This window comes from Coregonus clupeaformis, chromosome 21 (assembly GCF_020615455.1).
Source record: "Coregonus clupeaformis isolate EN_2021a chromosome 21, ASM2061545v1, whole genome shotgun sequence".
Taxonomy (NCBI): Eukaryota; Metazoa; Chordata; class Actinopteri; order Salmoniformes; family Salmonidae; genus Coregonus; species Coregonus clupeaformis.
The window spans coordinates 18,056,043-18,082,772 of NC_059212.1; the positions used below are offsets into that span (position 1 = coordinate 18,056,043).

The 26,730-nt window shown below is 41.5% G+C and overlaps 2 protein-coding genes across 2 annotated transcripts; both read left to right on the forward strand.

Annotated features, from left to right (window-relative positions):
* The first annotated feature begins 409 nt into the window (after positions 1–409).
* si:ch211-106n13.3 (vWFA and Collagen domain-containing protein) lies at positions 410–20,045 on the forward strand. Its single transcript, XM_045206079.1, has 29 exons — positions 410–541; positions 751–1,311; positions 1,478–1,640; positions 1,746–1,977; positions 2,160–2,333; positions 2,498–2,575; positions 2,714–2,725; positions 2,823–2,909; positions 3,051–3,104; positions 3,217–3,270; positions 3,361–3,414; positions 3,582–3,635; positions 3,956–4,006; positions 4,116–4,169; positions 4,789–4,842; positions 10,364–10,417; positions 14,488–14,532; positions 14,777–14,830; positions 15,479–15,532; positions 15,785–15,838; positions 16,454–16,525; positions 16,697–16,732; positions 16,832–16,876; positions 17,018–17,050; positions 17,546–17,692; positions 17,800–17,854; positions 18,370–18,564; positions 18,704–18,781; positions 18,995–20,045. Exons 1-29 carry the CDS (start codon positions 448–450, stop codon positions 19,180–19,182), a joined length of 2,886 nt encoding a protein of 961 aa, XP_045062014.1. The 5' UTR covers positions 410–447; the 3' UTR covers positions 19,183–20,045.
* Positions 20,046–20,334: 289 nt separating this feature from the next.
* Positions 20,335–21,995, forward strand: ccr12a (chemokine (C-C motif) receptor 12a). The gene is made up of 2 exons (XM_041841213.1): positions 20,335–20,536; positions 20,763–21,995. Exon 2 carries the CDS (start codon positions 20,781–20,783, stop codon positions 21,885–21,887), a length of 1,107 nt encoding a protein of 368 aa, XP_041697147.1. The 5' UTR covers positions 20,335–20,536; positions 20,763–20,780; the 3' UTR covers positions 21,888–21,995.
* The last annotated feature ends 4,735 nt before the right edge of the window (positions 21,996–26,730 follow it).

Genomic DNA, 26,730 nt, shown 5'->3' on the forward strand with positions numbered 1-26,730 from the left:
CCAGCCTGTCATCTTGTACAGCAGGGAGTAAGTAGCCTGTTGGAGTAAATCTAGATGTGCTGTGTTACTGCAGGACTGTTTGCATTTACATTGATGAGTGGCATATTGGCAGCTGATGAGTAAAGAGTGAAGGTAAGAGAAGGATAACTGTCTTAATAATTGTCAAAGTTTCTCCCAAAAATGTATTGGGGTAATGGGCAAAAGTCAAATAAATATTCCTGTAAAACATGTACAATCTTGTTCACTTATTCAAAGTGCAGTTTCGGGTGCAAAATTGATTTATCGCATACAACTTTGAAAGTTATTTTATATGTTTTGCTTTTATTGGCTTAATCATGTTTTGCTGGCTTATTACGTATTTACTAAAATATATATTTTGCCTTTACAGTTTGTATCCCCCATCTTCATTTTAATTCAAGGAGGACTTTGCAGTACTGTTGATCAACAATGAAGACATGGATATTAGGATCAGTATTAACATGGATGTTCCTTCCACATCTGAGGGGAGATAATTTATTGGAAGATGTCGACATTCAAGCAGGTAAATACATTTTATTCATTTTTATGTATTGCAATTAATGATAATTATCAACATTGTGCCTGCGCTTTCTAACTAATATTACTACTGTACACAGGCCTATAATGTAAATATTGTCATATTAATGCAGATTTATAAAGACTGGTTTTGATGTCTGTAGCCAGCGAGGTGAATCACGTGGTGGGTAATATTTATTATTTCCTTGATTCCAGGCTGTAGCACAGCTTCAAATGACCTGGTTTACATAATCGACGGTTCCTCCAGCGTGGGCACTCCAGACTTCGACTTGGCCAAACGATGGCTGGTCAATATCACCAGCGGCTTCGACGTGAGCTCCCGTCACACCCATGTGGGCGTGGTCCAGTACAGCGACACGCCCCGTCTGGAGATTCCGCTGGGCAAACACCTGAGCAGCCAGGAACTGGTCGGCGCCATCAACACCATCGGCTACCTGGGGGGCAACACCCAGACGGGCAGGGCCATCAAATTTGCCACGCAGCACGTCTTCCCGTCCTCCAACCGCACGCAGCCTGCCAGGAACCGCATTGCCGTGGTGCTGACGGACGGCCGTAGCCAGGACGACGTGGTGGACGCGGCCGTGGAGGCCAAGGCCCAGAATATCATCCTGTTCGCTGTGGGCGTGGGCAACGAGATCACCAACTCCGAGCTGGTGTCCATGGCCAACAAGCCCCCCTCTACGTATGTTCTCTACGCTGAGGACTACAGCGCCATCGGTAACATCCGAGACGCCATGGAGCAGAAGCTGTGTGAGGGTGAGTCTGGGATCCTGAGGGTAATGATAGCTTAGATAGCTTATTTTGAGACATTTCCATAATGCACAGCGCATGTGTCATGAACCTCCAGGATGAAATAACTGTGGTCTAAGCTGACTTGCTCTGTATGTCTCTGTCTGTCTGTCTCTCTCTCTCTCTCTCTCAGAATCTGTGTGCCCCATGCAGATCCCTGGAACAGCGAATGTAAAGGGATTTGAGCTGCTGTCTAGAATGCAGATCGACATGAAAGCAAAGAAAGTCCAGGGCTCGCTGATGTCAGAGGCTTCCTACCTGCTTAGCCCCCGACTGGACCTCACCGACAGCACCAGGTAGGGGGACCGACCATTTATACACACACACATGCTCTGGCAGTAAACTCCTTACAGCTCACACACTTCTACATACAGTATAACCCATTTTTATTGTTCCTCCAGGGCCATCTTCCCTGAGGGTCTGCCTCCCTCCTATGTGTTTGTGGCCACTCTGCGCCTGAAGAGCCCCACCAACCATGTGAAGTTGGACCTGATCAGAGTGCTCTCCCAGGACGGGCTGAAACAGTTCGCTGTGACCCTCAACGGACTGGACAAGTCTGTCACCTTCACCAGCACAACCACCAGTGTCAACAAGAAGGAACAGTGTGTCATTTTCAATGACAGAGGAATTAAGGTCTATAGAAACACACTGACATAACGACCCCAACACCTTTGGACTGGTTTCCTGGACACATTAATCCTAGTGCTGGACTAAGAAGCATATAAAATGGATGGCTTAACCTGTGTCTGGGGGAACCAGCTCTTTATGTTTTGAAGTGGTAGTTACCTACTCAGTAAGTTTTACTTTTTCTACAGAGACTCTTTGACTCAGAGTGGCACCAGCTGAAGCTGCTCGTTAAACCCAGACGTATCATCTGTTACCTGGACGACATGCAGATCGAGGAGCACCTACTAGAACCTGTATTTCCCATCTACATCAACGGAAAGATACAGGTCGCCAAGAAGGTCAAGATGGAAGCAACTGTTCCTGTGAGTAACAATGGGTGATGAGCAAACTTGATGAAATGCAATAACCATATATGTACAAATAATGGTTTGCTTTCATTGTAAGGGAGCTTCTATATTTAGCTTAACTTTAGTTGACTATAATGACACAGTAACATGGCTATGTTCGTCTTGGAATCCTTCTTTAGATCGAGATACAAAAACTGAGGCTTTACTGTGATCCCGAGCAAAGTGAGAAAGAGACAGCGTGTGAAATATACTCTGTGGTGAGTGTAATGATACTGTAACTACGAGACTCATCATTTACTTCCATATGTCACTGACGGTTGCAGTTAAAGGCGGGGGGGGCCAAATATAATTTTATCTTCATATCATTATCTCTCTCTGTGTTTATTTCTATACAGGAGGATGACAGGGTGAGTTGTCTGTCTTTACATTACATTGTAATTATTACATTACATTTGTACACTTGTTGGGTTGTTCCTGTTATATTAAACTGTTTTCTGCTCCCAGTGTCCTCTGGACAGACAGCCTGCAGCAGTGGAGAGCTGTAACTGCCCTCAGGGGAAACCTGGGCCTCCTGGTCTTCCTGGGCCTATGGTGATAATTAAATCATAAATAATTAAACTATAAATTGATTGAGAGATTTATGACAAAATAGCTCTACAAAATGTAAACTCCATCAGATGGATAACTGTATGTAAATCCCTACTTTATAGCCTGTCTGTTTGAACCCTGTAGGGCTTCCGAGGTGAGAAGGGGAGGGAGGGGCCACCTGGTCCTGACGGTAAGCCTGTGAGTACTGGCTATCTATCTTACCTATATCTGATTTCAAAACATGAGGATCAATCATACAGTATGGTGATTCTGATGATAAATTCAATTGTTGCTCATTTTCCTTGTGAAGGGGAAGCCAGGTGAACGTGGAATACCAGGAGAACCTGGGAAGAATGGGAACAATGTGAGTGAATATATGTCACTACAATTTCTGCATTTGGTTGATTATAATTACTGCCACTGTTTGTAATGTTGGTTTCATTATTCAACTTAGGGCGAAGCGGGCATACCAGGACATAAGGGTGACGCAGGACTCAACGGGGCCAAAGTAAGCATAATGTGACCGGTTCACAAAATACTGTAACAAATTATTTTCATATCACATAATTCTTTGCATGGCTCATCTTGCTATAAGATCTAAAGGCCCCAGGCCTAAACCATGTTACTGTAGTTTTGAAATGCCTTTGCGATTGAGCTGATTCATCCTGCCTGCAGGGTGACACGGGAGCACCAGGCCTTGAAGGCAGACCTGGCCCTCCAGGACCTACAGTGAGTCATGACCCTTTAATAAGGCGTAATAATAGAGACACACACACACACACACACACACACACACACAGGCTGTGGGAGCAGCTCAGCGTAATAGGCAGACTACTAAGCAGGTGCAAGTAGTGTAGTCATGAATGATAAAAACAAAATGCCAATATCCAGTTTAATTTAGTGTTTGTATGTACTGTACGCGTGATAGACTTATTCTCAGACTACTTTAATAACACATTACATACTCAAAGGGGTAGTCAGGTCTCAAAGACCATGTAATGGTGGCGGTGCCAATGGACAAGGGTTTAAAAAGACTGTTTCCATTGTAGGGACCTGAGAGACAACTTAAATTGGAGGCCACAGGAATTCCAGGAGAAAAGGTAAGAGACAAACTTTTTCTCAAATATTTTATGGCAATTGAATGTAGTGCTATATTTTGTTGACTCTTTAATACAGAAGACATTTTCTCCAACATCTTCATATGTACAGGGAAGTCCAGGTGAAGCAGGAGCTCAGGGACCACCAGGGGAGCATGGACCACATGTAAGCTTGTATACACCTATTATGTATGCTGAACTTCATGGTCATATCTGTGTAAGGTGTGGAACTGTCTGGTATTCAACAGCATCTTCTTCATAGCTGTATGAGGAGTGCTAATTATTCTGTACTAGGGTTGGACGATATCTGGGGAGACCTCTTCTACGATATGTTACTCCAAATATTGCGATATCCGATATAATAATTTTGCGCCGTTAATGACTAGGTAATTGCAGACTGTGCCATTTTTGTGCTTATTTACGATATTAAAGTCACATTCTCATTAAATAATCTTAGTATGGTGGGGGGGGGGAAAGCTTTATTAATTCATTTAAACTTCATTTTCAACATATAGATACAGCCTAACTGATAAAACTGAACAGTTTTGATTTGTGAAGTTCAAATAGAGGATAGTCTTGCACATCACGATATATCGTCTTGCACTTTGCGATATAACTTCAGTGTCAAATATCACAATATTTAATCATATGTTGGCCCAACCCTATTCTGTACAACAAAACATCCAATGACAACAGTACAGTATCAGTTTACTTGTTAGTCAGAGGGAAGTCCAGTGTTACAATACAGCATTTTATAACTGAAAGGATGTTGTTTTTCTGTGCAGGGGGACACAGGGCCAGCAGGAAAGGATGGCTTTGTTGGACCAGCTGGAGTGAAGGTGAACTGATATTTCATTTCACATACTTTCATAAACAAGTGACATGGCATAATCTGTAGGCGATGGCAGATGTGACAAGCAAGGGACTGAGAGCACAGTGACATCTTGTTAGAGATGTTGGTCCAAGATAGGACAAACATATCTGTTTTTGGAGGTTTTCAGAGGGAATATTTGTGGTTAATCTTTCCTTTCCCTTTAGAGTTGGTGGTTCCATAGGAGGAGGTTTGAAATGTTACAGTTTCACTCATAGTTCTATATAAAGAAACTTCCACAAGCTAGTCTAGGTGGCAGAACGTCTGTATAAGCTATTTCTAGAGTTGAGGTGGTGGGTGCAGGAGGTAGGGAAATTGTTAGTTCACTTGTAAACATTGACAATAATATGTTTATTTGATGTTCATTGCCTTGGTTGGATTTGAACTGTATATATGTTCAGTTATTTTTTTGTTGTTGTGTGGATGGGGATAATTTCATTACCCCATTTGTGGATAATGACTTATTTTAGCTACACCCTATAACCTTGTGTTTTAATTGGATTTTGAACTAATGCTTTCAACTACTGTAATGCAGGCTATATTCAATGAATACTCATATGCCGGTCAGTACCTAGTAAACTAGCCTTAGACTTAAGAGGTTTATTTTTCCTGAGGGAACTTTGTGGTGTGTTCACTGGATCTGTAGTGGATCTAGGAGATCCAGGGACACAAAGGATCATTTCAGCTTCCAGTAGTAGTATGTGTAACCTGTTTCCCTGCCTGGCTTGAGTTGGGGCTCCAATAGCAGGGGTGAATGCTGCGGAGCCGAGCGTGGCTTCTGTTCCTGCAGTCTATTTTCAGAGCTCTGCATCTGCCCCAGCATCTGTTTATCGCCCAGGGACCATCTCCCTTCCTTTTGGAGTGGTGGAAATTAGTGACACCCTACCATTTACCGGCTTATTAAACTATGCACACTTACCCGTAAAATAGCTTTGATAAAGGTCTTGGCCCATTAAGATGTTTGTTCTTGTCTGATAATTGGAGAAGGAACGGTTTTGTGAGGGATGTGACATTTGCGCTTTGTAACCATGAAAAGTACAAGTTAAACCTCAAACTGGTTTACTGAAATTGTAAAACACCAGGGATGCCACCATTGATTTAACTGTAAAAATCTCTTGTACACAGATAATATTTCCCTTGGTGGAGTGACATTATTTTGAGTGTAGTTTGTAATTGCAGTGAGTCACTATGCAGGTAATCATGGCTAATGGTCATCCTATCACTCAAATTCATTGAAGGAATAATTATTTTTGGAACCCCTTGGCATATTATCAGCTAAATGTGTCCTAAATATGTATTTTTGTATATATATACACTGCTCAAAAAAATTAAGGGAACACTAAAATAACACATCCTAGATCTGAATGAATGAAATAATCTTATTAAATACTTTTTTCTTTACATTGTTGAATGTGCTGACAACAAAATCACACAAAAATTATCAATGGAAATCAAATTTATCAACCCATGGAGGTCTGGATTTGGAGTCACACTCAAAATTAAAGTGGAAAACCACACTACAGGCTGATCCAACTTTGATGTAATGTCCTTAAAACAAGTCAAAAGGAGGCTCAGTAGTGTGTGTGGCCTCCACGTGCCTGTATGACCTCCCTACAACGCCTGGGCATGCTCCTGATGAGGTGGCGGATGGTCTCCTGAGGGATCTCCTCCCAGACCTGGACTAAAGCATCCGCCAACTCCTGGACAGTCTGTGGTGCAACGTGGCGTTGGTGGATGGAGCGAGACATGATGTCCCAGATGTGCTCAATTGGATTCAGGTCTGGGGAACGGGCGGGCCAGTCCATAGCATCAATGCCTTCCTCTTGCAGGAACTGCTGACACACTCCAGCCACATGAGGACGTCGGGCCCTGTGGACGTCGGGCCCTCATACCACCCTCATGGAGTCTGTTTCTGACCGTTTGAGCAGACACATGCACATTTGTGGCCTGCTGGAGGTCATTTTGCAGGGCTCTGGCAGTGCTCCTCCTGCTCCTCCTTGCACAAAGGCGGAGGTAGCAGGCCTGCTGCTGGGTTGTTGCCCTCCTACGGCCTCCTCCACGTCTCCTGATGTACTGGCCTGTCTCCTGGTAGCGCCTCCATGCTCTGGACACTACGCTGACAGACACAGCAAACCTTCTTGCCACAGCTCGCATTGATGTGCCATCCTGGATGAGCTGCACTACCTGAGCCACTTGTGTGGGTTGTAGACTCCGTCTCATGCTACCACTAGAGTGAAAGCACCGCCAGCATTCAAAAGTGACCAAAACATCAGCCAGGAAGCATAGGAACTGAGAAGTGGTCTGTGGTCACCACCTGCAAAACCAGTCCTTTATTGGGGGTGTCTTGCTAATTGCCTATAATTTCCACCTGTTGTCTATTCCATTTGCACAACAGCATGTGAAATGTATTGTCAATCAGTATTGCTTCCTAAGTGGACAGTTTGATTTCACAGAAGTGTGATTGACTTGGAGTTACATTGTGTTGTTTAAGTGTTCCCTTTATTTTTTTGAGCAGTGTATATTTTCCCAACCTTCCCTCTCATTTGGATTACAAGCCAAGGTCCCCAAATAACTCTTAAAGCAAAACCCCAGCTCCTCATCCCCAGTCCCAGTCCCACCCCCAGTTCCAGCCTGCTGGATCCAGTGCATGATTAGCTAACCGACTGATGGGGGGTTTGATGTGGTGGCCCAGATGAAAGCCTGCTTGTCGGGTTGGGTTTTCACAGTGCGGCATGGCGCTGCAGCAGGCTTGGCTGCTGCACTCTGTAATCACGGCCCTGAAGCTTACAGGACACAGTGGCTGTAAAAACCAGCCACACCATACTTTAGATGTCGGAGAGGTTTGGTTTAACCAGCCAGCATACATGCCTTGACAACAATAGGAAAAAAGGCTATCAGTACTAGGCTACACTTGGATCAAAATGCTCAGAGATGCATGCATAAAATTCCCGGTAAAACTTGAATGAAAGTTACATGTGAGGTGAAATCCCATAAAGTTTTGGGTAATTGCTATCCTAGATGAGTAAAAATGGTTATGTGGAAAAAATGTCATAGTTTTAAGTTACAAATGATTCCTGTTGTAATTCAGAAAACAGCTTGTTGTGAGGTCCAAATCAAATAAGTTTTCATGTGATTTTTCATGCACAGGAAGGAACAATGTTCCACCCCATGTGGAATAAAGCATTCTATTTGACATGGATGTTTTGGCAAGATTGGGCAAAGATGAGTATTCCGCTCTTGCTTTTGAGGCTGTGCCTTACTCTAAAGCAGGGCTCTCTAGCCCTGTTCCTGGAGAGCTATCTTCCTGTAGGTTTTCAATCCAACACCAGTTGTAACTAACGTGATTCAGATTATCAACCAGCTAATTATTAGAATCAGCAGAGAGGTAGAGGCAAAGCGAGAGGGATAACTGGGCCCAAAATATGTCTTCTCCAGCTGGTGCCGTTTTTTTGTTCTTCACTCACCAAGCAAGGAGTTTTTGTATGGAGGTCAATGAGAGAGTGTTGAATTTGGTTAACAAAAAACGTAATGGCTTATTTGCTACGTGTGTCTTATTTGATCGAATAGAAGTTAAGTAATGATTAGGTTGTTAAGAGTGTACTGATATAAGTAGGACACGTGACATCCCGGCAACTTTGAGAAAAAAACACTTTATATAGAAGTTGTGCCTGTTGTTTACACGCGTATCTGCCCTTTCATTGGCTATAATGTTCCCACCTGATCTTGCCTCCTCCCGACTGCTTTCCATTTTTGAAGACTTTTTAAAAAACATTATTAGAGCGGCCACTGGAGTATCTGGTCAATATAATGGATAATCTGTGGAATTAAGTGCGCTAGATTAGGATTGGATTGAAAACCTACAGGAAGCTAGCTTTCCAGGAACAGGGCTTGAGCCCTGTTTTAGAGTAAGGCGCAGCCTCAAAAGCAAGAGCGGAATACTCATCTTTGCACAATCTTGCCTAAACATCCATGTCAAATAGAATGCTTTGTTCCACATGGGGAGGAACATTGTTCCTTCCTGTGCATGAAAAATCACAATACTTTGAAGAGATTAGACATCTTGGAAGAAGTACCTAAGTGACGTGGTCCTCTGTAGCTCAGCTGGTAGAGCACGGCACTTGTAACGCCAAGGTAGTGGGTTCGATCCCCGGGACCACCCATACACACAAAAAAAAAAAATATGCACGCATGACTGTAAGTCGCTTTGGATAAAAGCGTCTGCTAAATGGCATATTATTATTATTATTATTACTCATGCTCAATCAAGTTTTGACCATGACGTGTGATTGATGTGATTTACATGAGCATTTTCAACAGTCTTTCAGACTTTCATTTTGCATCACCAACATTTAGATCAAAATAGACAGATTCCGTGTATTGACATGAAAGGTTATGTTGATGGTTAAGTTGATGACTGACTTGTGTGAGCTTCGCAATTAACATACATTTAAGGTTACACAATTAAAACACAGCTGATTACAGAACATGTTAATTCTGAATGTGAGTACAGTAATCAATGCTATATTTAAAACACACAAGACAAGAACCCAATTCAACATCCAACACCCTTTTTACTAAGAGTGTTCCAAAATAGGATTCCAGTGTCTTAAAAATGTAACTAATGTCTTGTAATTTGGTGAATCACATGAGTAACATTGTGATATAGTATTCATTAGTTTTTGGTGCTATGTCATTTGAGATTTTGATAAGAGTCTTTCTTGATTTTTATGCCTTAGCCTTTTATGCCTTAGCCTTTATGTAATTGAACATGCATCATTGCAGAGATGTAGAACACTGGACTAATTGTAGTTAGCGTGGCTAAAACTGAAGAGCATTCAATACATTTGACGGTAGATATGAACTCCTTTTCTAGATATCTCCCACACTGTGTTGGTTACATGTTTTGAAAGCCATAATCAACACTTGTCATCCTCAATATTTACAGCCATTATAATTTTACCAAGTATTTTCATAAGATCATACAGACCTCTTATGTTCCTAATGATAGGCTCTTTGTGGCACGTGTGTCTGTTTAGATGTTCAGGAAGGCAAAGCACTTCAAAAGCAGCCCTCCGTGTGTCAGGACCTATAAACCTCCTTTATTGTTGAAAACCTTATTGAGCAGCGGGTACTGTGGTTTATATCATAAACCTATGTTGGAGGTGTATGAGTGTTTGAGAAGGATCATGTCTTTCTTCTCTCGTGCACTCTGTTCTACTGCTGCACTCTATGCTCGCCTTGGAGCATGAATGAAATATGATCACCATAATAGTGTGTATGTTGTGTTAGTTAGGATTTCGAACAAATTTTTTGTTAAGAGGGATCTTTGATAAGAGTGCTAGTTTTAAACCTCAGTGACGGGGTATGGCAACCCCCAGCTTGAGGCGATCATCTGTCTCAAACCTCAATGGATATTTTCACACGTTACAGTAGCTGTTTCAGAGTATATCAAGTATGTGAATATCATACTTCTGTTTTATTCTGTTTAGGGTGAGAAAGGAGATGTTGGGGTTCCTGGTGGTGATGGACAGATTGGAGTTCCGGTGAGTCATCATTGTTCAAATGAAATGTTATTTCTAAATAAAAGCTGGACACATTCACTAAGCCAGTCCATTTACTAATCATCCTCATCCACTCCTATGCATTCTACTACCTGCTCCTTTTAAATGATCATAGCAGCTATGTTTTTCCAATGTAACATATACAATAATATACACTAAAACCATGGATGGTTTATAAAGTAACCTAAATGACATTAAGGACTTTTAACTCAAAATAGTAATGGTGTTTGCGTTGATGTTTCTCCAAATGTGGTGTTCATCCAACCACAGTGTTTGCTAACTCCAGGATCGGTAACACTTTGTTTGGATAGTCCATCTGTACATGCTCTACAGACTATCAGTAATATTTCAACTAACTATCCACTATCCATTTTGTATACATCTGGCCCTTCATTGGACACTGTGTTAACAAACCTCCAAACGAGCTTCAATACCATACAACACTCCTTCCGTAGCCTCCAACTGCTCTCAAACACTAGTAAAACTAAATGCATGCTCTTTAATCGAACGCTGCTGGCACCCGCCCGCCCGACTAGAATCACTACTCTCGGCGGGTCTGACCTAGAGTACGTGGACAACTACAAATACCTAGGTGTCTGGTTAGACTGTAAACTATCCTTCCAGACTCACATTAAGCATCTCCAATCAAAAGTTAAATCTAGAATCAGCTTCCTATTTCGCAACAAAGCCTCCTTCACTCATGCTGCCAAACATGCCCTCGTTAAACTGACTATCCTACCGATCCTTGACTTCGGCGATGTCATTTACAAAATAGCCTCCAACACTCTACTCAGCAAATTGGATGTAGTCTATCACAGTGCCATCAGTTTTGTCACCAAAGCCCCATATACTAGCCCCATATACTACCCACCACTGTGACCTGTACGCTCTTGTAGGCTGGTCCTCACTACATATTCGTCGCCAAACCCACTGGCTCCAGGTCATCTATAAATCACTGCTAGGCAAATCCCCGCCTTATCTTAGCTCATTGGTCACCATAGCAACACCCACCCGTAGTATGCGCCCTAGCAGGTATATCTCACTGGTCATCCCCAAAACCAACACCTCCTTTGGCCGCCATTCCTTCCAGTTGTCTGCTGCCAATGACTGGAACGAACTGCAAAAATCTCTGAAGCTGGAGACTCTTAACTCCCTCACTAACTTTAAGCATCAGTTGTCAGAGCACCTTACCGATCACTGCACCTGTACACAGCCCATCTGAAATTAGCCCACCCAACTACCTCATCCCCATATTGTTATTTATTTTGCTCATTTGCACCCCAGTATCTCTATTTGCACATAATCTCTTGCACATCTATCATTCCAGTGTTAATACTAAATTGTAATTATTTTGCACTATGGCCTATTTATTGCCTTACCTCCATAACTTGCTATATTTGCACACACTGTATATATTTTTTCTGTTGTATTTTTGACTTTATGTTTTGTTTACCCAATATGTAACTCTGTGTTGTTTTTTATCGCACTGCTTTGCTTTATCTTGGCCAGGTCGCAGTTGTAAATGAGAACTTGTTCTCAACTGGCTTACCTGGTTAAATAAAGGTGAAATAATAAAATAAAAATCCCTAACCCTAACCTTATCCCTTATCCTAACCCTAAACTTAACCCTCTTGCCCTAACCTTTATTCTAAACCTTACCCTAACCTTAGCAAGCGTTGCTTATCAACAGATGGTTTGTTGATAGTATGACCATCTGTAGAGCATCTACAGATGGACTATCCAACCAGGATCCACACTTGGTGTATATATGACCCCAGGATCCACACTTGGTGTATAGGAAACTATTTACACGATTAAACATAAGAAAATGTCTATGCTTATTTGTCTATGCTTATTATCATCCGACAGAAAAATTATAATACAGATTGATCTAGCACATAAAATAATAAACATTCTCCTGACCCTGTCCACAAATAAATATTTTCAGCCACATTTCCTCCTTGTCCACAATGGGAGCATGAAAACCTTGAGTAATATATAGCTAATGTTTTAGTGTGGTACTGTGGCCCCTGGCCAGAATCTGAACCAGCTGGCAGAGGGACCACCAATAACCACCCCCATCTGGGTAGAATCTATCTTTGGGTTAAACCTTTCACTAAAAATAATTTTGGCCAAGTGCTAAAAAGACCTCATAGCATCTGTGTGTAATCCATACGTAGCCTACACCCACTAACTACCTTATTCTACTAAATAAGCTTTAGTGGTGATCTCTAACATCCTTAATTCCCTTTTTCCAAACCATATAAATATTATGAGAACCACTATGATGTAATAATCAGTCTCCTCTTTCAAAGTCTTTGGAAAGTATTCAGACCTCTTTTTCCACATTTTGTTATGTTACAACCTTATTCTAAAATGGATTAAATTGTTTTTTCCCACTCATCAATCTACACACAATACCCAATAGTGACAAAGCAAAAACAGGTTTTTAGAGATTTTTGTAAATTTATAAAAAATAGAAAACTGATACCTTATTTACATAAGTATTCAGACCCTTTGCTATGAGACTCTAAATTGAGCTCAGGTGCATCCTGTTTCCATTGATCGTCCTTGAGATGTTTCTACAACTTGATTGGAGTCCACCTGTGGTAAATTCAATTGATTGGACATGATTTGGAAAGGCACACACCTGTCTGTATAAGGTCCCACAGTTGACAGTGCATGTCAGAGCAAATACCAAGCCATGAGGTGGAAGGAATTGTCGGTAGAGGTCCGAGACAGGATTGTGTCGAGGCACAGATCTGGGGAAGGGTACCAATTCCTGCAGCATTGAAGGTCCCCAAGAACACCGTGGCCTCCATCATTCTTAAATGGAAGAAGTTTGGAACCACCAAGACTCTTCCTAGAGCTGGCTGCCTGGCCAAACTGAGCATTCCATTCCAGCCATTACAACGAGCGCCTTTCCTCCAATAGCTCCTCACACCAGCCTCCACTGCTCTCCATTTAGTATACAAGGTGTATATGATATCAAATGAATGATTAATGCAGAAGTACACCTAGTCCTAGAGGCTAATCAAAAATACTTTAGTACGTTGGCGGCTCCTCCAGTTCTCACCTCAGTACACCTCGGGACGATCTTTCCTGTTTTGAAACTAATTTAAAGAGACCACTAAAAGGCCACCAGGTGGAGACAGATGATATATAAACAACTATTTGTCTTTCTATCTGGTCTCAATCTAATGCAAATGCTGGCCTTGGTTTGTTAGAGCTTGTCACAGACAACATATTGAAATGATGCCGGTCTGTTTGAGCATGTATACAGCAACTAATGTGTTCACCAAAAATAGCAAGAGGAGTTTGATAAATAGAGTCTGTGGTCTGGGTCTGGCGCAACATAAAACCCTGTGGCTCAACATGTAGCTAATGTAGCCAGTGCCATCGCATGACCTCAGCCATTCTCCAATCAAGCTCAATCAAAGTATTTGAAAGAAAACAAATATATTTGAACTTAGGTGTGGTGGCCAGTGCCCTCAGATGCCCTTCAGCCATTCTGCTGTGCCTCTCTGCCTATAATTACAATGTTCCTGTTTATGGGGAAATCAAGTAAAATCTAACTGGATTGAAAAATGAATGAAAGTCCTAATGAGCCAGTCAGCCAAGCCATCCTACAGCTGTAATTTAAAAGCCTGCAATGCATCAGGAGGAGTGGAACTAACAGTTTATGTTGCGCTCTGCTAACTTTAATCATCATCATGGCTCCCTCCCTAAGTCCTATGAGTGCCATTACTTACTGTAGGAAATGGGTGAAAGCTCTGACTGGGTGTAAACTAGGTGGATATTGTGGTCACCGCCAGCCGAGTAAACATGTGAAATGGAAATAGAAAGTGGGCCTCTAATTTCATGTGCACAAAATCATCATCATACAGCTTTCTTCCAGTTTACAGGATATTTCAAGAGCATTAAGAGACACTCAACTGTGCTGAAATAGAGCTGTAGAAATTATACATGTTTATTGATATAGATATTTGCCTATGTTTTTTTCATCGTTGTCCTGAGTGTGATATCTCTGTTTTTTGTCATTATCTTCATAGGGAATCCGAGGCCTTCCCGGGCAAATGGGGCCTGCTGGACCTCAGGTAATAAACAGATCAAACTTGTCATTTATCATTTTAGACAATATAATCCAGTATTTGGCCATGTCGCCATCAATGACTTGATTGGCTCATCCTCTGTGTCATCATGACTTTGCCCTTCCTGCTAAGACAGCAAATTACTAATTCAATATTCAGTGTAAGAGTAACTGTAAAGACTTGTAAAGTGTGTTGAGAACAATGTAAAATGCATTTTGAATAAACTTGACTTCACCTTGTTTTTGATAAGGGGGAGAGAGGCCCACCCGGACAAGAGGGGCTGGTAGGACCAAAAGGACCTCAGGTAGGTGACTGATCGGACCTGAAAGTACAGTATGCTTGATGATAATTACATATTTTCTTCTCTTACACTATGTTCACCCTATTGACAATGAAATAATTATTTTGCTGCTCCATAATGCTCCTCTGCAATATTCAGAGTGAGATCCTCCACAAAATAGGAATGTACAAATGTAAGCAGGAACTGTACTGTGCATTCAAGTTTGTCATTGATGAACCTCAACTATTCACTTTGCTGCCCTCAATTGGAATGTCACGATGTTGCAACTCTGTGGTTGAATTGAACTGTGGTTTTTCTTGAGCAGCCAACTTGTTGCTTCTATCCGACTTGTGGCTTACATGACCACTTTAGAAGAACTGAAAAGCAAATGAGGACATGGGGACAATTATATTGTCATGTGATTTCAAATCATTCTCACATTCTCACCATTTTATTCACCAATTGTTTTCTGTGTATCTTTCCATTTGTCTTGGTCCCTATATCATGGTGTGATAAAAGTAACTCTTTGTCTCACCTTTTTGATCTATAATAAAGTCTAGTCCTCAGAATTTCACATGATTCAAATCACATTATGTTCATGAGGTTCATTTCATTATGCCTTACAGATGATTATGCCATTGTTTTAAAAACGGAATTTTCACTCATGTACAGGGTCTTCAGGGTCCGATTGGTCCACCTGGAATTTATGGACGTGAAGGTTCAAAGGTAACCAGTGAACATTTACATTTTAGTCATTTAGCAGACGCTCTTATCCAGAGCGACTTACAGTTAGTGAGTGCATACATTTTCAACAATTGCCCCTACTGTATTTCCCCTACCTTTAGTGAGTGTGTCTGAGCTGCATGTACTTTGTGTGTATGTATGTATTCTATTATATACATGTGCTTTTTGTGATGTAGTTTGTGTGTGTTCTGGGAGTGTTAATGTGTTTGTTAACACGTGTCTCTACATGTGTAGGGGGCCCAAGGTGTGCGTGGATCAGAAGGACATCCTGGGACACCTGGACTGAAAGTAAGTATTTTTCAGCTGTTTGGGTATAGGTGAAATATACTATATACAGTATTCTAGTACTGGGGGCTGCAAATTGTTTTTTTCCATACAGGATTCACCTCAGGCAGAAGACTTCGAATTGGGATATCATATCTCTCAGCATCATTATAACTCACAATACATATCATTGTTTTACTGCTGTAGGCCTATGGTTCATGTGCTTTTGGCCTTGTGCCATTCAATACTAACAAGTAGAAGTCCCCTGAGAATAAAATATAAATTACAGTACTGTACATGGAAAGGAAATAAGTTATGTTCAGTGTGTGTGGCTTCATTTCAGTGTGTGGTCCTCTGTAGCTCAATTGGTAGAGCATGGCGCTTGTAACGCCAGGGTAGTGGGTTCGATCCCCGGGACCACCCATACGTAAAAATGTATGCACACATGACTGTAAGTCGCTTTGGATAAAAGTGTCTGCTAAATGGCATATTATATTATATTATATTATATATTTTGCTCTCTGTCACAAATACAGAATCAAACTACTTGAATGTACATGTATGATTGTTATACAGTAGTGGAATTGTTATATTTTGTTGAAGCTATTATAAAGAATGGGTTTCCTGTTTATTCTCCAGGGAGTGGAGGGAGAGCAGGGGATTCAAGGGTTACCTGGTGACAGAGGACTGCCAGGGTTCAAAGGTCACAAGGTAATGAATTACAAAACTGTAAACACTTTCACATATGCTTGATTCAGTAAGTGCTTACGTATAAACGACATTACAAAAGTAACTTAACTAGAGTAGAGTATGGCTTTTTGGTTTATTAATTGTTGTTATCATATGACTGACTATAGATAACATGTCTGTCATTGTTTTCAGGGGGAAACTGGCGAACCTGGTCCCAAAGGAAGCCAGGTATAATATAATACAGGAAATCTGAAATGTTTGTTATATTATGAGCAACAGTATTGAATTGTGTTTTTCATCGCCACCCTTACTCTCCTGTTTCTCCAGGGTGAGAGAGGCAACAATGGAGTGCCTGGGAACAGTGGGGCAGACGTATGTAGCGTTTAACCTTTCACCTCTCAACTCTGTTTAGGAGGCATGATACTGTAACTAAAGGGTATTCATACTGCCTTTTAGGCCATCCATTTATTTCAGTTTTTTTTATCCTTATGTTGTGTATGATTGCCACTGCAGGGAGAAGCTGGACTCAAAGGAAGCAAAGGAGAGGTGAGTTGAATTAGTTTGATCTGATTCATTTCATCTTAGAGTTGATGTTCTACTTCATCCTTTCATTTGACATAGGTAGAAGTTCCATTTACAAATGTAACTTCTTGTTTGTACACTGAGTAATTGAGAAGTCCACCTATATATATATAGTACAGAAGGTATATTTTGAAGACGTACAAATCGCACGATTTGTCCTACCATGCTAACACATAGAAACAAAGTCTGATGAAGAGAATGGAAATGTGTCTAGTGGTCAGTTCTGCATAGTCGCCTCTACTCTCTCATGAGAACCTCATGGTCTATGACAAGGAACAGACACATTGCACATATTCAATGAAATTGAAAAGATATTGAACAGAATGACACCATCCTATACAGACATTGCTTTCAAAAATAAAGTGAATTCAACAGACCGCTGTCTGTTTTCGTATTATTGTATGTTTGCAAACTATCTATAACACCAACTGAATTAGCTGTGATGTTGTACCCCACCAGAAAGGCCTATCAGGAGATACTGGAGCCAGAGGGCCGGCAGGGAGGAACGGGGACGTGGGTCTGATGGGAGCTGCTGGGCCTCGCGGCTCTCCTGGACAAGATGGGTTACCAGGGCAACCAGGAGAGCTGGGATACCCAGGCAAACCTGTAAGTGGACCACATCTTGAGTCGAAGCCATTTGCCCGAAAATGTCAATAGAGTCATTACCAGCTCATTAACTACCAGCATACTGATGTGAATGTATTGTCTTTCAGGGGAAGCCACCAACTGATGACCACTTGATGAAGCTTTGCGCTAATGTACTTCGGAGTAGGTTCCCTGCTATTTTTATTTTATGCATGAGCATGACCATTATAAGTTGTATGGATTCTTGAAGATTTTCGACTGTTACAAATAATAGACTTCAAAATGCTAGCTAGGAATTTAGGCATTAGACAATCATCCATTGTTTAGTTTTTTCACCAAGTGCACATATCCATGCCATTTCAAAATAGTGACGATGTTGGTAACTGTAGGTGTATGCATACAGTAGCATTCTGTTGAGCTATGTGAACAGCAACATGCCCCTTGGAAACATCTGGGGCCTGAATGCAGCTTTCATTTCTGCAATTTTGAGAAAAAAACACATCCTCTGCAATGTACATGGTTTCCCAATCACTGTCTGGGCATGAGTCAGAACAAGTTGCTATTTTTGACACGTAACACACCTACAGTAGTCCTGAAACTAAATAAATAAATAGGCTTACTGTACATTGCAACTATGTACTGTATGTCAATACAGAAACAAGACTAGCTAGAATTGTGTGCTGTTTTCCCCTATCCAGATCAGCTGCCGCAGCTCCTGGCGATGATGGCACCAAAAAGTCAATGTGGGCAGTGTGAGACAGTGAAGGGGCCACCTGGTGAGCAGGGCCCTGCCGGCCCCAAAGGACCCAGTGGAACACCAGGGTACCCTGGCACGCCCGGCTTACAGGGTTACCCAGGACAGCCAGGCCTGATGGGGCCTCGTGGGCACAAAGGTAACACTGCGCTAGTGTTTGGGTCACAGGGATTTACGGTCAAAGAACTCGACTTCTCCCTGCTGTTGGTGTGAATTGGAATTCCATGGTTTTGGATTAAGTAACCTTGCTGACTTTTTTGCTATGCTCTTATGTGCAGGTGATATTGGACCAATGGGGTTAAAGGGGTCCAAAGGAGATGGAGACACAGGGTTGACAGGTCCTCCCGGCCCATCAGGTAAGAATCCCCCACTTCTTGTAGGAATGTTGAGTGCTGCTATTCATGTTTTCACAAACAAATGTATACCAGTCATCTACAATTGAATACTGACCAACATACTGTATGACCAGTTGATCAACATACGTAGAAATCTGTAGATTGTCCCTGTGGATGTCAGGGACATGAGATAAACAATACCACTCTTAATGTCTTAATCTCCCATCTCTGCAGGTCTCCAGGGGCCTAGAGGCAGTGACGGGCACGGCATCTCAGGGCCTCCAGGTGAACCAGGGAAGTCAGGAATCCCTGGCATCCCAGGGAAGCGTGGCCCTCCTGGGGCCAATGGCGTATGTGACCCCACCTCCTGCTACCAGGCTATTCTCAGAGAGGAACGCTACAGCAAAGGACCCAACTTCTAGGTCTCACAAGGAAAGCAGGACATTTTAAGTTTGACATTTTGAGACTAACTAAGTCAAGGACTGCTCACTGAAAAATCAAGGGCTGCTGGAGTGAGTGAGTTAACCCTTTGTTTCATGTGGGGTGATCCACTCAAACTTGAGGGAAAGAAACAGAGGATATAGGGCAACAAAGTGACGCAAATTTGTATCCAGCCAAACAGGGTTGTTTGACACTGTCTTCAGGCCAGGGGTGATTCAGCGAACAGGCAGAAGTGATAAGGACAAGTGATGATTAGGGATATTATTACCCATTCACTGGCGCATAACATCCAAGGGGCAATGTTGTTTTTACTGTCAATCAGTGTAGAGGAGGTATAGAGACTTACCATGAGAATTGCACTGCCTTAGTTAAACTACCTCTTTGCTGGATCCAAAGCATTAAACATGATATGGAGTGACAGGTAGCAATTGTGAAAAAGTTTTCTCCCAAATGATTTACTGTATGTTCAAGAACAACACTAGGAACATACGACTCTGCATCAAAGTCTTTCACTTTAAAACAACTAGCTCTTCACTACAATGCTTTTTTAAGTAACTACTATATTTTGTATATGTTGAAATTACTTTTATAAGTAATTTATTTTCCTTTACAATCAAGCTTGTTAGTCATTCATTTGCTTCACTTCTACGGGTATAAACATATTTATTGTCCTACTAGATAGGTTTGTTACAGGTTCACAACTTCTGCATTTTCCCCTCAGTGTTCAGTGAACCTCCTGCTGGATGGAAACTAGCATGTTTACTGTCAGTATGCGTTGTCTGTCTGTAGTAACCATGAAAAGTTTTACATGATTAACTTCCATCTATCTTATTTTGAAAACTTTTTTGAGTTGACATTTTATTACCCCCCCACCCACACATTTGTAAAAAATATATCAGATGGGCTATTTTCATACAGTTTGTAGTATACTTTTAGATATTGTTGGCCTGTTACAATTGCCTTTTATTATTTTGATATCCACATTTCAAAACAAATGTATACATTTCTACATGTATTTTCTTATCAGAGAAAGCACTGTTGACTGTGAAGTCTTTTTTTTAATAAACTTCTGTTATAGTCTTGTTAATAAGTTGAATCCCATGTTACAACCTTTTTATGATTAAGATGAATAAGGTTCCAGTAGTTCCTCTATTGAACAGTGTCAAGACAGCCCTTTGTTAGGGAGGCTCTAAGGCTGGAGTAGATCACATATCTCTAGCAGAAGCAACACCTCTCGAACACAAAGCTTCAACCTTCTAGCACTGACACTTTTAACAGGAAAACAACGCTCCCTTTCTGACAATCAAAACACCACGACCTAGAAAGGTCACATTGGTAAGTTGTTAAAGTATTGCTATAAGTATACAGTCCACTTGCAGATTGTAGAGTATTTAATAAGAAATTAAAATGAGTAGTTTCTGGTATTTACTTAAAATTGAAGTTAAAGAAATGAAAGCATAAAGCTAAATACTGTGTAACTACCGGTTTATCTTTCAAACTGCAAATACATAGGAGGTAATAGCAGATCAGAAAATAAAACATATTTACAACCTCTAAACAGGTTTAGAGACTGACAACAATGGCAGAGTACAACGACTTCTTGGCTTTTTACAACGATGAAAATGACACGGATCATAACGGCACAGACCCCAGCTATGTTGTGGATGAACTGGTGAGTCTTTGTGCCACAGCTGCCGTGAACAGATTTGGAGCCAAGTTCAACCCAACATTCTGCACCATCAATTTCCTGTTGAGCATCATTGGGAATGGGCTGGTTCTGTGCATTATCTGCAAATATGAGAAGCTCACTTCCGTCACCAACATCTTCCTCCTCAACCTGGTCATCTCTGATCTGCTGTTCGCCTCCAGTTTACCCTTCTTGGCCATTTACTACTACTCTGAGTGGATCTTTGGCCCGGTCATGTGCAAGCTGGTGGGTAGCGTGTACTTCATAGGATTCTACAGCTCCGTCCTCTTCCTCACTCTCATGACCTTTGACCGGTACCTGGCTGTGGTCCATGCCATCAACTCTGCCAAATGGAGGAGGAAGATCTACGCCTGTGTCTCCTCAGCAGTTGTGTGGTGTATCAGCCTTCTGGCCAGTGTCAAGGAGTTGGTTCTATACAACGTCCGGAAGGATCCTCGAGCCGGACACCTTTGTGAGGAGACTGGCTTCTCCAAGGAGATCATGATGAAATGGCAGCTTGTTGGATACTATCAGCAGTTTGTGATCTTCTTCCTGTTTCCCTTGGCTATGGTCATGTACTGCTATGTTAGAATCACGGTCCGAATCATGTCAATCCGGATGAGTGAAAAGTGCAGGACAGTCAAGCTGATTTTTGTGATTATATTCACGTTTTTTGTGTGCTGGACCCCATACAATGTTGTGATTCTGCTGAGGGCCCTCCAGTTCTCCACCAGTGATGATTCTGAGCCGTGTTCTGAAGTGCTTGATTACGCTCTGTATGTCACTAGGAATATAGCATACCTCTACTGTTGTGTGAGCCCTGTCTTTTACACATTTGTTGCGAAAAAGTTTCAGAGTCACTTTAGGAAACTACTTGCAAAGCACATCCCATGTCTGAAGAGACATATCCTGACTAGCCAAAGTAGCAACAGTAGAAGAACTTCTCAGAAAAGTCCACATTCCATTTATGAATACGAGAGAACAGGAACTGGTCTTTAAAACAGAGAGTATTGATGTGCAGTGTTTGACTTGGAGTGAAATAGGTTCCGGTACTCATTTTGGGTGCCGGTACTGTTTATATTTAGGTGCAGGAACTCCACAATACTTTTGAGCTAATATTCTATAAGAGGAACAGGAGCTCAAGCAGTAGAACATTTGAGGTGCCGGTGAGCTCCTGCCCAGGTCAAAAATATGCCATTTAGCAGACGCTTTTATCCAAAGTGACTTACAGTCATGCGTGCACACATTTCACATACTGGGGGTCCCGGGAATCAATCCCACAATCCTGCCGTTGGAAGCGCCATGCTATACCAATTGAGCTACAGAGGACAAGCACTGTTAATGTTCTCAGGGAATTTCAGAGCAACACAATGTGTACAATTATGTGTAGTTTTGCTTCTGACTTGATGTACTCAACATTTGTTGCTAAATTGTAAGTTAAAATACAAATTACATTTTGAATAATTTGATTCTATACAAGAAAGTGTACATTCTATTTGCTTCAGGAGCTTAAGCTGTTACTATCTCTGAATCTTTGCATGAAATTGTTGATAAAATAAATAAAGAGTCTTGAAATAATGTATTTATTTGTGGCATGTGGTTCTGAATGTTGAGCAACTGAATGTCAGTCTACCTGTTGAGAAATATGTATATTCTATGCTCTATCATACTCTATTTAGGCCTATCATACCATCTTCTAGTTGCCCTAACTATTGTGAAAGAAAAGAAACTACTTCTCCACTTTAGGTATTTTCAGAGCAGCCTGTTCTTGGTATTACTCAGACCTCCCTATTCACACTTCTCAGAAACTGCTTGAAGAGCATCCTGTTAGTCATCCTATTATTCATATTTCACTTTGCTTAACATTTAGGGACAGTTTGCCCGGACAGAGATTATGCCTACACTCTTAGAAAAAAGGCTTCCAAAAGGGTTCTTCGGCTGTCCCCATAGCATACAGTGGGGAAAAAAAGTATTTAGTCAGCCACCAATTGTGCAAGTTCTCCCACTTAAAAAGATGAGAGAGGCCTGTCATTTTCATCATATGTACACGTCAACTATGACAGACAAATTGAGAAAAAAAAATCCAGAAAATCACATTGTAGGATTTTTAATGAATTTATTTGCAAATTATGGTGGAAAATAAGTATTTGGTCACCTACAAACAAGCAAGATTTCTGGCTCTCACAGACCTGTAACTTCTTCTTTAAGAGGCTCCTCTGTCCTCCACTCGTTACCTGTATTAATGGCACCTGTTTGAACTTGTTATCAGTATAAAAGACACCTGTCCACAACCTCAAACAGTCACACTCCAAACTCCACTATGGTCAAGACCAAAGAGCTGTCAAAGGACACCAGAAACAAAATTGTAGACCTGCACCAGGCTGGGAAGACTGAATCTGCAATAGGTAAGCAGCTTGGTTTGAAGAAATCAACTGTGGGAGCAATTATTAGGAAATGGAAGACATACAAGACCACTGATAATCTCCCTCGATCTGGGGCTCCACGCAAGATCTCACCCCGTGGGGTCAAAATGATCACAAGAACGGTGAGCAAAATCCCAGAACCACACGGGGGGACCTAGTGAATGACCTGCAGAGAGCTGGGACCAAAGTAACAAAGCCTAACATCAGTAACACACTACTCCGCCAGGGACTCAAATCCTGCATTGCCAGACGTGTCCCCCTGCTTAAGCCAGTACATGTCCAGGCCCGTCTGAAGTTTGCTAGAGTGCATTTGGATGATCCAGAAGAGGATTGGGAGAATGTCATATGGTCAGATGAAACCAAAATATAACTTTTTGGTAAAAACTCAACTCATCGTGTTTGGAGGACAAAGAATGCTGAGTTGCATCCAAAGAACACCATACCTACTGTGAAGCATGGGGGTGGAAACTTCATGCTTTGGGGCTGTTTTTCTGCAAAGGGACCAGGACGACTGATCCGTGTAAAGGAAAGAATGAATGGGGCCATGTATCGTGAGATTTTGAGTGAAAATCTCCTTCCATCAGCAAGGGCATTGAAGATTAAACGTGGCTGGGTCTTTTAGCATGACAATGATCCCAAACACACCCCCCGGGCAACGAAGGAGTGGCTTCGTAAGAAGCATTTCAAGGTCCTGGAGTGGCCTAGCCAGTCTCCAGATCTCAACCCCCATAGAAAATCTTTGGAGGGAGTTGAAAGTCCGTGTTGCCCAGCGACAGCCCCAAAACATCACTGCTCTAGAGGAGATCTGCATGGAGGAATGGGCCAAAATACCAGCAACAGTGTGTGAAAACCTTGTGAAGACTTACAGAAAACGTTTGACCTGTGTCATTGCCAACAAGGGGTATATAACAAAGTATTGAGAAACTTTTGTTATTGACCAAATACTTATTTTCCACCATAATTTGCAAATAAATTCATAAAAAATCCTACAATGTGATTTTCTGGATTTTTTTTCCTCATTTTGTCTGTCATAGTTGACATGTACCTATGATGAAAATTACAGGCCTCTCTCATCCTTTTAAGTGGGAGAACTTGCACAATTGGTGGCTGACTAAATACTTTTTTGCCCCACTGTAACTCTGTTTGGTTCTAGTGTAATGGGACATTTTAATTGTATGTGTACACATAACTGAGTATTACATTTACATGACGCTCTTATCCAGAGCGACTTACAGTTAGTTAGTGAATACATATTTTTTTATACTGGCCCCCCGTGGGAATCGAACCCACAACCCTGGCGTTGCAAACTTGTGCGCCGCCCATGAGTCTCCCGGTCGCGGCCGGCTGCGACAGAGCCTGGATTCGAACCAGGATCTCTAGTGGCACAGTTAGCACTGCGATGCAGTGCCTTAGACCACTGCGCCACTCAGGAGTAGAGTATGTGACTAACCTTGTCAAACTGTGTGAAACTGTCCTATTATCATCTCCTGTTCTTGGGAGTATAATCCTGTGTTGCAAACCAGCTATACCTGTATCCTTGTATAGATGAAAACAGAACAAAGTTCTGCCCAAGGACAGGAACTATAAAGATGTGCTTATCACCCAATGCTTCAGAATTCAGACTGTCTGCACTGCACTGTGTAACTGCTATTCTCCTGAGCTCAGAAAAATAAAGAATCTTAGTTTGACTTGGACTCCAGCAAATCCTTATTTTATAATATCCACCACACTAGGTAGAACCGTTTTGGGTTCCATATAGAACTCTCTGTGGAAAGGGTTCTCCTATGGGGACATAGATATAAACTATTTTTCTAAATTGTAGCCCTAGACTAAAAAGCATGTTCAATGAAGGTTCTCCATTGAACATGTTTTTAGTCTAGGACTAGGCTTAATCTGTGTCCGAGAAACCAGCCCTAACAATATTACAAAATCATTCTTCAGTGGAATTGTACATCAGTCATTTACCAGATGCTTATACTGACTCTTCAAGGGAGGTGAGAAAACACGTACCGTTAGCTTTACAAAAAAATTGCCTCCTTTAAAAAAAGTGTTAGCGTTGCAGCGACAGTGCAAGAAAGTAAGCGAGCCAGCTCTCAGATGGAGAAAGTAAACAGACTTCTGTGAATGTCAGAAGCACAAGTTAATTTTGGTCTCAGGGAGGGTGATGCAACACTTAATGGGCACATGGTGGCACTATTCACCATAGTACAAATGAAACATAAGCCTGGCAAGCAAGGCTTCTATAACACAGAGGAACTATATCTTCATTAAAAAGTGACACATAGGCCTACTTAAGAATGTATAAATGATTTCAGTATCCAAGGCTTCACAATATCTAGTAGCCCATGGTCTATAATTGATACTCAAAGGTATGGAAGCCCATTCCCGGCAATAATAATAAAAAAAAATGATACTATCAAAACATTTCGAGATACTATCTAAAAATGTCGATATACGTAAATCAAAATTTCGAGATACTGTCTAAAAATATCTAGACACTAAGTCGAAATTTTGAGATACGTAAGTAAACATTTTGAGATACGTACGTTTTCCTGGGACCCAGAGTTTTTCCTGATCTGGTAGGCTAACCCAGTGGTTCTCAAACCTCTCTTCTGGGACCCCCAGCCAGTTCATGTATTTGATATATTCCAAAACTAGCATACCTGATTCAACTGGTCAACTAACCCTTGATTAGGTGAATCAGGTGAAGTAGTTCAGGGCTAAAACTAAATTGTGAAACGTCTGGGGGTCCCCGAGGAGAAGTTAGAGAACCACTGGGCTAACCCAACCAGGTAAAACTCTGGACCCTAGTTGGAGAGTATGACATAGTAATAAATCAGCTGTAAAACGGTTTTATATGGGCTATGATGGGACCAGAGTTTTTCTAATCAGGTCATATGGTTAAAAAAAAAATAAAAAAAAAGAACAACTGCGATTGGACAATAGAACTATAAGGGCTGAGTTTGCTTTAAGTAGGGTTGCATCAACTAGGCCTTTGCATCTGTAATTAAAAAGTTACTCACACAGTATGTCATCATTATTGTGTTGATTGATTAATTAATTCCAATCAATAATTTTGGATTGATAAGGTCTAGGTAGCCTAGCCACCCAAAGTTAGAATATAGAACAAATTTGATCACATTCACATTTTCTCTGAACACAAAAAAATAGGCCTATTTTAGGCTATAAATACACAGCTTAGGCAATAAATACATTACATTACTTTGGTTCCCCTGGCCAGAGGGAGTCAGAGCACATAGGCTTCTCTAGACTACCAGCAGCTGTGGTTGTTATCAGTAGGCTACAGTTGATCAGACTGAAGCACAGATTAATTGTGCATGAGTTGAGGAATCATGTGGCAAATCAGTCTAAACAACAGTATTTTTCAACACGTTTGTGTCAATATTTTTTTATTGAAC